The sequence below is a fragment of the Rousettus aegyptiacus genome, unplaced genomic scaffold (genome assembly GCF_014176215.1).
Source record: "Rousettus aegyptiacus isolate mRouAeg1 unplaced genomic scaffold, mRouAeg1.p scaffold_m13_p_3, whole genome shotgun sequence".
In the NCBI taxonomy this organism is placed as follows: domain Eukaryota; kingdom Metazoa; phylum Chordata; class Mammalia; order Chiroptera; family Pteropodidae; genus Rousettus; species Rousettus aegyptiacus.
In genome coordinates, this window is record NW_023416306.1 from 61,784,833 (window position 1) to 61,794,648 (window position 9,816).

Here is a 9,816-nt window from a genome sequence, read left to right on the forward strand (position 1 = left end):
AAAACTCAGCCACTGAAAGAGCCTCGGGTGATATGTGAGTTGAATGAGGCAAGGTCTCAGGGAGTCACTAGGGTGGAGCAAGTGGTGTTTACCAGGACAATGCAGATTCAAATTTGGCTGTGTCAGGGAGGGCTCAACACAGGAAAAATGGTGCTGGTCCCCCAACCACGTGAGAGGAGGGCTCAGCACAGGGACAATGGTGGTTGTCCCTCCAGTCTTCACCCTGGCACCACATAACTCCACTCCTCCTTGTATGTAACTGTCACCCCTCAAGCCACTGTCCCTCTGATAGAGCGTAGGGCAAATATCTGCAAATGAGTGAATATGTGCACAGGCCCTTTAAAAAGATGCCTGGTTCCCAGTGACCTTCTAGCTCACTTAGATGGATGAAATCTCTGCTGATTTTCACAACCAAATGTTGCGGAGGCTCCTCTTTCCGGCACTGGCACTCCAGGCTGGGAGCTCATTGTGGGGCTGGGACCACTTGCTCCTCAGGGGTGGACTTCTGCAGCAGAGATATTCCTCCTAATTCTCAATCACCACACGCAGGTGTGGGACTAACCTATTTAGCGTCTCTGCCCCTCCTACCATTCTTATGATGGCTTCTTCTTTATACCCTTAGTTATAGGACTTCTGCTCAGCTAGTCTTCAAATACTTCTTCAGGTTCTTTGTTTTATAATTGAGTTGTAATTTTGATGTAGTCATGGGGGGAAGTGAGCACAGCGTCTACCTACTCCATCATCTTGACCAGAACCCACTCAAAGTTGTTTTTTGTTAAGATGATAAGCATTTCATTGAATTAAGGCTTCTAATTTTTAATGAATAAATTATACAGAAAGAGTTGAAACAAATGACAACTTTCCAGGACCTTGAAGAGAAAGAAAAGCTTAAAATAGGGAAGTACAACGATCTGAGGAAAATTCAGAAATGAATTCTTGTTCTCAGTATTTAAGAGGCACGCAGACAGAAGATCCTCAGCTGGAAAAAAGCTCATAATCTCCCAACTCAATCAGTAGAAGAGCTTTTTCTTATAACATACCAATGGCTTTTCTAGTCTCTTCACTGACGGCATTGGTGATGATCTTCTCCAGTCCCATCTCTTCCATGATCTGTGACCTGCCTCAGAGCCTGGACTTGGGAAAACAGGAGACCTTCACAGCTCTGAAACAAATGCAGAGAATCTCCTCTTTCCTCTGTCAGAAGGACAGAAAGAACTTCAGATTCCCCAGGAAGATGGTGGATGGCAGTCAGGTCCAGAAGGCCCAGGTCATTTCTGTCCTCCATGAGATGTTCCAGCAGACCTTCAACATCTTTGGCACAGAGCAGTCCTCTGCTGCCTGGAACATGACCCTGCTGCATGGGCTCCTTAGTGGACTCTATCGGCAGCTGGAAGACCTGGGAACCTGTTTGGTGCCAGAGATGAAAGAGGTAGAATCTGCCCTGAGAATGGAGGACTCTACATTAGCCGTGAGGAGGTACTTCCAGGGCATCCATCTCTACCTCAAAGAGAAACAATACAGTGACTGTGCCTGGGAGGTTGTCAGAGTGGAAATCAGGAGGTACCTTTTTATTGTTAACAAGTTCGCAAGAAAAGAAATTTGATTCTCAGTGACTAATGTCCTTGTCGAACTCTTAATTGTTTGGTCATTTCCAAAACTGTTATTTTTTCCTTCATCTATAAAATAATTTAAATTATATTTGGCACATCTTTATCAGTACTATTAAGCATATCCATGTCCAATTATTTCAGAATCGAAGGAAATGTAACTGGTTTCCTGTAGCTGAACTTCATGTTATAAAATATGTATGTACTTGTATGTATGTATTTATTTATTAATATTAATTTATCTATTTATTTTATAGCATTTACATTTATATTTTGTTTTTATATAGAATATGGTCACATTTTCTTTAAAAAATTTTACTTTTTTACTTATAAATTTATTCTAAAAAATTTCTCTTCTTTAAAAAAAAATAACTTTTCCTGAAGTCCTAATTCCGCAAACTAAATATAAAAATATGGGGTAAAGTTCGTTCATTCATTAATGGGCTATGGGGATAGAGCTTTCATTAGAGTAAAGAACATAGCCATTAAAGAAGCAGTTATAATGTAATTAGTCATTTACATTTGGGATCTGGGCTACATAAGAAAAGTAAAAGATGCTATGGCAGTGAGTAACGTGGGTAGCTCCTTTAGACTACTATCAATTTTCCTTGGGGAAGTAGTACATAGTTTGAGCCTTGAAGGATGAGTAGGAGTTTAAGCATTGGCTAGGGGTGGAATTCCCCTGAGGTTAAAAAAAAAAGTTCATAGAGAATGCCCCTGTAGCAGGAAAGGGCCTGGTACATCTAAAGAAGTGAAAAAGGCCAAAGTGGACAGACTGTACTGATGGAGAGAGAGTAATGTAATGAGCCTGGAGAAATGGAAAAGGGACCAAGGTAGACTACGTTATACATGTTAGACTTTATCCTAAGAGCCAAGGAAAATTAACGTTAGGGTTTAAAGCTAGAGTGAGTGGCTTCAGGGAAATTCATTATATCAGCACTTCTCAAAATGTAGTCTGTGGGCTTCTACAGGTCCCCTAAAGACTTTAAGGAGATCCACAAGGTCAAATTATTTTTACAATATTGCCAAGACATTATTTGTCTTTTTAACAACTTAACACATTAACAACTGGCACTGAAGTGTAAAAACTGCTGGTGCCTAAGTGTCAATCAAGGCAGTAGCATCAAAATGTACTAGTAATTATTATATTTTTTGACCATAGTATACCTGAAGTAAAAAAAAAAAAACGCCAGTTTTACTTAAGAATGCCCTTGATGAAACAGTAAGATTATTAATGTTATTAAATCCTGACTTTCGAATAAACATCTTTTTAATATTCTCTGATAGTTCTTTTAATATTCTATGTGATGAGCATTTCTGCTACATGTATGATGAGAGTTTTGAGGAGAAGCACTTATATGATTGAGTTTTGAGCTAAACTAGTCATTCTTTTCACAGAATCCATTTTGACTTGAAAGAATGACAAATAGACAAACTATAGTCATTAAGAGTTGGGCATTTGACAAACATTTTCTCGAGGTATTTGTAAAATGAAATTGTCACTTCAAGGAATATATTTGTTACCAATTATAAGAGTTGAACTTTCAATAGAAAATGAGAATTTTGGAAAACCTACCATTGTGAACTTGACTACTGCCCAATACTTAAAGAATTTTGTGATGACAACAATGGTGATATTAACAAATGAAATATTCAATTTTATAAATTGAAATATGTATGGATTTGTGAGATCTGAATATCTCAGTGAACCATTATTTTCCAAATGACCAATGCATATATTATAAAATCACACATGGGTAAAAGAGACCTATTCACAGGGCAAGTCAGATTAACATGTTTTTATGTAACAGAATTTTTAAAGTTCACTGTTTTAGTTTTAGACTCCATGTTGCAACAAACTAATCCTTAAGAAACTATAATTTATTGAGCTCTGGTATGATAAATGATGTATTATATAAATATATTTTCTAGTATCAAATCGTTTTTATATTTCTAAGATACTCTTCTTAATTATAATGAATTAGTTTATGTGATTTCAAATTCTGTCACAATCGAAAGTATATGAAATTGGGAAATCCTGATTGAGTCTGAAACATAGTTCCGTTACTTAATAGTTTCTGTAGTCTGTTGCTTTTGCACATAGTAGGTGCTCAATAAATGACAGTTATTACTTTCTAAGGACATGTAGTAGAGAATAAAGTATTGTTTAAGGGCTTGATAAGGTTATTGAAAAGATAATACTTCCTGTAAACTGTTTAGCACAGTCCTTGTTGCAGAAAGAACTTTTAATAAATGTTAGCCTTTATTATTTTCTTATTGTAATTTAAATTTTTTATTGACTTTAGTAAGGCCAGTCTATTTTCATTCATGTGTTTGATAAACCTATTAATTTAACTTGCTGTGTAACTTTGACTGTTTCTGAAATTTTCAAGAATAAAACTTAACAAAATTCCTCATTTTATTTTTTTTCTCTGACAACGGTAATTTATCAGTATGGTTTTAATTGTTTTAAAATTAATTTCAGGTGTGATCTGAGCATACGATTTATAGCACTTTTGCTCTGGAGAAATTTTTGATATTTTCTTGGTAGTCTAATATATGATGATTTCTGTGAATGATTTATAAATATTTAAAAGAAGTTATATTCCCTACTCGAGGTTATAGTGCCCCAGAGTCTTAGCTACTAGTTTACTCTTTTAAATTCTATTTTCCAATTTTTTGTGTCCTTATTTTCTATATTATTTTATAGAATAATAGCCTTGTGCTAAAATTTCAATGCTATAGTCATGTTTCTGTTCACTTTTCTTTACACTGGTAATTTCTTTTGCTTAATGTTTTATACTACTTGAATTTTAGCTCCATGCCTTTTATAATTTTATTGTAGACTGTAATTGTTTCTTATGTATATTTACCCTCTTTCTCAAATTTACCACATTTTCATTGAATCCTTATAGATATCAGTATTGATATTAATCATTGTAAATATCTCATTGATGTTAATATTGCCACCTCCAATTACTTTCCTTCATTGTATTTTCTTGCTCTGTCTTTGCCCATATATTTTTTTACCGTTTTAGTAGTAAGTACTTAGTATCATTTGATTGTAGGCTTTTCTCCCTATACAAAAAAATAATGGAATTTGTGTTTAAAGCCAATCAAGAGTTTTTTCTTTCAATAGGTAAATTTAAGCAGTTTATGTTTCTTATCTAAACCATTGTGGTTTTAGGTCTCAAATTTATTGATTTATCTTTTACTTTTTGTACTACTTTTATCTTCAAAACTTTTCATACTCCCTCCAACTTCCCAATTATCATTAATGTAAAAACTATATTTTAAAAGGCAACTTGAATTTTCTCTTAATTTTTGAATAAAAATCATATAATGCTTTAAAAATAAATTAATTTTAACTGATTTTACTATTCACTGCCAGTTCTTATTGGGACTGTTGCTTTTAGTCAACATAGTAAGTATGCATAAGAGACATAATATAAAAAGATATCTATATGAATTTATGTTAATATATAAACAAATGAAAAGGTCTAAAAAGTTAGTGATTCCTTTTTGTAGAAAATAAAAATATTAATTCTGAGTTCTCTTAGAATAGCAGTAAGTCCAATATAGTATACTAAATCAGTGCCACATATTCTAAATCTAAACATCAGAAATTTTTAGGAGTCATGTGGTCAATAATTAACGAATTAAACAATTCCCATTTTAAGATAAAGTATATGACTATAAAGCAATGAGCTTGATATTCTTGTCTAGCTTGTAAACTGACTCTGAAGACAATTCTCATCCTGGAATACAAAACCTTTTTGAAGCATGATAATTCTGTGGCCATCATTAGTCAGGACAGCTTCCAATATGTTTTCCAAGACTTATATTGAAAATGTAACAAGGTACACTTACATTTAGGAAAACAACTGAAAGATCTACGTGTTACGTAGACTATGCCTTTTGACCCCTCCCCTTCAAAAAAAATCTTTTAACCAAGAAGGCAGATAAAACTAGTTAAGTCTGAGCAGCAGGGGTTACTTGGTCATGCCATGCTCTCCAGCTCTCCATCTGCTACTGTAGGCCTTTAATGGCCTTTAGTTGGTGATTCATTATTCAATGATGAACGGGATCAAACTAAAACAATGAAAGAATAAATATTTTAAGCAACATTCTTTCTCTGTACTCCGGGCCCGCAGAATCTTTGGAGTCTTGCCCTGGCTAGTGAGTGATGCATACCTGCCTTAACCAAAGATATGTAAGCTCGGTGTTATACTGCCATCTACTGGATATAAGTCAAGTACTGGCTTAGTGGTTGGGTATATGGTCTCCTCCCTTCCATGACTTCTAGCTGCGATGAAGGCAGGAAAATAGAAATAAAAGAAAGAACATTTTTGATGTTCTGCCTCTTTTAAAACAAAGAAGCAAATGTATAAGTGGAACAAAAAATGTCTAATTCATAATAGCGATTCTAGTATTGTGAAATTGATGTTTTCAGATCCACATATTCATCTTCTTACCCCAAATAAGTTTACTTATATAATTGCCATATTTGTATAAACAGCCTGAGTTAAACCAGAAAGAGACATTTATATTCAATTAACAACATTGTTTGTAAGTATTGTTGTTATCCCTGGGCTGACTTACATTGTATCAAGCACCACACTGAGACAATTAATCAAATTTTAGTAATTGAACCTTGAGATGAAGGGGCTAAGTTTTGGGTTTCTGTTTTCTCCAAGGACCCTTGAGTTGTGATATTTGCTCACCCATCTCCCCCATCAATAACCTTCAAGAACATATCAATTTCTTTCATAGAACTCATTTACTGAAAGCATATTCTCACTGGACATTTTCTCCAAGTAAAATCACATGAACTATGTCATTATCACATGACAAGGAACACTGTCTTTGTGGGCTAAAGTGATAAGGACAAATTGGCAGGGTTAGGAGTGGCAGCCAGAGTGCTTACAGTTAGGGTAGATCGCAAGGGACCAAGGACCAAAGTTTTTAGAGTTAGAAGAAAATTCACTGTGTAAGAAGATTCAGTGAGATAAGTAGCTCATAGTGAGGTTAGAAAAATAATTTTTTTTTTCCAGCCAGGTTCTAAAACCTTCCAGTGATAATCAGAGGATCATTTTTAGAAAGCCAAATTATTTCATCTCTATATCTTGGAGCTAAGTTTCTGATAATCTTTTTCAAGTAAGTTGGACCTGGGATTCTAGATCAAGACCAAGATGGCTGACGGTGAGGAATTCCTGGGTCTCTCTGTGAAGTTCTGAAGGAGGAAGACCATGAGCTGGGACCTGAGTAATTCCTAAAATGTGACCTGTTAGCTACCTATCATATTCAAGGAGGAAAATAGAAAGAAAGCAGATAAAACAAGTTAAGTCTGAGCAGTAGGGGTTACTTCATTATGGTAGGAGGCAGTGGGACAGAAATCAGGTGAATGAGGAAACAATTCAAAGCAGAGGACAGATGTAAGGTATGAAAAGATAGGACTGAGATTCCAGGCGGATCTGTTAGAGCTCCAGTTGCCCCTGGTGAGGGGAAGTTCTTGAAGGATCCAGAACTCTTTAAGGAACTATCTTACGGGTATCCTTTAACTACTTCTTGGTCGATCTCATCATAGCAGGATTTTCATTTTCAGGAGAGCTGAAGAGCAAAGAGTAACAGGAATATTTACAGTTTACCCTAAGATATTTTTCTTCTAGACTTTTTCCATAGGATACCAGATAGGAAAATGACTTCAGAGAACAACTGGGCCAAACCTCCTAACTTCTCATACTCGGTCAACATCACATAGATACATCACCTGAGACCCACAGAAGTTAAAGGTTTATCTAAGAAATCTCATATAACCCAGGTTTGCCAGGGCAACTTGTCTGCACTACATCACACACAAATTTTCTTTTCACTAAGTAAATTTTTTCTCTTTTCCCCTGTAGGAAATATATATGACCAACAATTAAACTGTAAAGAACTACCTGAAACCCCCAGCTCTATTCTCTTATCTCTCAGTGTATCCATTTAGAGGTTGGATTCCAAGACTGGCTGTGAAGAGTCACTTTCAACCAGCAATGCTCATCATCAACCTTGTCCCGTTTTTAAAGCCCCATCCTTTAGAGGACCAGAGCAGGGACTCTGGTGACACCAACATGGCAGAGCTCTTCAAAAGGTCCAAATTTCTATTTTAATTTTTCACCTGATTGTAAATTTATCTAGTCATAAATTGTGCGAAGTCAACAATTCTATAATGTAGACTTATCATTTTTATTGTTCACACTTTCCAATAAGGACAACGAGCTTTAAAAATATTAAGTGATGTAGCTAAGGCCACACAGTTACCAAGTCATGAAGTCAAGATTCGAACCCAAGACAGTCTAACTGCAAATTCCAATCACTCTAATTGTTATGCTGCATTATTGACAATGAACAGTTTCTAAAAAATAAAGAGGAGCACACGTGTTACCTTTTGTTCCCTATGCAGTTACTCCGACTAGCATATTTCTTAGAGTGTGACCGTTTCTGTTGGCATGGTCCAGCTTTTCCCAGAGGATTGCCAAATGTGCACCCAGATTTCTGGGGATATGGGGATCTCTGCAGTATATACTGCTGTAGCTGCCTAAAGGGGATATTTTCAAGTTGAAGCACAATAGGTAGTGAGAGAGGCTAGTACATCCTGACCGATCCCCTTCTACCCTGTACGTATTGCCCAGGGAGCAGAGGTAAATGGATAAGATCTCTTGGCCTAAAGCTTCCATCTAATTAACAGGCCAGAAGCATTGTTATAGGTTTACTGAGAGGTGGAATGGTATAAGAGGGCTATGGGGTAACCAGCATGGCCTCAACTACCAGAGAGCTTGAGCAGAGACTGGTTTGGAAGAAGGACCCCGAATGTCTAGATGTGAGTGTGTTTCAACTATGCCGCTGGGAATCCACGTGACTCTCTTTTTAAATAATGTGTGAACACCCATGCGCTCTCCTCTCATGTTCCTTGCCTGGCTTTAATTGGTGGAGTCAAATTTGTGGTCAATAATAAGCAGTCTTATTCACCAAAGTTATATCTTCTTCCCACTGGTCACAAAATTAGCCTCCCTTCCTCAGTCTCTTTACAGTAAGGTGTGGTCATCTGAATGAACCCTAGTCAATTGAATGAGGTTGGGAGTTATGTTTTCTCTGCACAGGTCTTGCCCATGAAAACATGTCCACGTGATTTACCATGCTTTTTCCTTTTACAACTGAGTGAAATAAACCCAAGCATCACAGCCATATTTAAAGTCATATATTGATGATAGCAAAGGCATTAAATAGAAAGTACCCGGGTCCCTGAATCGCTTTGGGGATGAGCCAAACAAGGAATGCTTGCATTGAAGTGTTACGCGAAGGAAAGATAAATTTTTTTTATGTTTGAAATACTGATATTTTCATATATATCTGTTTGTCCAGCTAATATTACCTTAACACACAGAAGTCTGTAACAAAAGAATAGAAAAGTTTTCCATAAGAAATTATATTTCAGACTCTAGGCACAGCAAGTACCCTCCAAAACACTGAAGATAAATGAAAATGTATTATCATCAGATTATTTATTTAATATAGAACTTACTTGTCTAAACATATTTTAAAAACTCAATGTATTTGAAATAGAAAGTCTTAATTTTGATTTTGTATATTATATAGCAAACACAATTAATAAAATGTGGATTGCTTTCTTATATTATTGACAAACAATAATATAAGTGATTAGAGTGTCACGATAATAATTTTCTTATTTCCTGAATTTTCTTTGAAATGTATAAAATAGGAGAAAACACTCTTGACTCATCTGGCTGACAACCTCCAAGGTACAGCAGCTGTATTCTCTTTTGGATAGCTGCTGATTCCTTGAAAGTAATTTTAGACAACATTCCAAAGTAAAGACAAACCAGAAATTTTCTTCCATCTTCTGCTCCAGTTATTCCAGGCTACCTAGGGAGTAATTTAACAAGCAGATCTTATTCCAAGCTGTACTGTAGTCTTTCGTGTGGAACAGGTTGAGGATCTGATGGCAGAAACAGGTAGCTTATGTTTTCGAGATGTCGATGTCTCCTATTTTGCAGTGAAAAAAATTTAAAGCAGGTCTTTGTCGATCTGCTTGACTAAGAAGTGATCCCTTTCAGATATCTGAAAAGCATGATTTTCTGCTTTTCACAGCCATGACACCTTGTAGGAGCTGGAGCAAAACATAAGCAGCACTGTTAGTTTTTAGATT

General features: G+C 35.9%; 1 protein-coding gene across 1 annotated transcript; it reads left to right on the forward strand.

Annotated features, from left to right (window-relative positions):
* Positions 1–1,042: 1,042 nt before the first annotated feature.
* On the forward strand, positions 1,043–1,603 carry LOC107518582 (interferon omega-1-like). Its single transcript, XM_016160411.2, has one exon. The coding sequence runs from the start codon at positions 1,043–1,045 to the stop codon at positions 1,601–1,603; it is 561 nt and encodes a 186-aa protein (XP_016015897.2).
* The last annotated feature ends 8,213 nt before the right edge of the window (positions 1,604–9,816 follow it).

What these genes read in the sequence shown, in the direction of transcription:
- LOC107518582 (XM_016160411.2), top strand. Translation starts at nt 1,043, where the DNA reads ATGGCTTTTCTAGTCTCTTCACTGACGGCATTGGTGATGATCTTCTCC.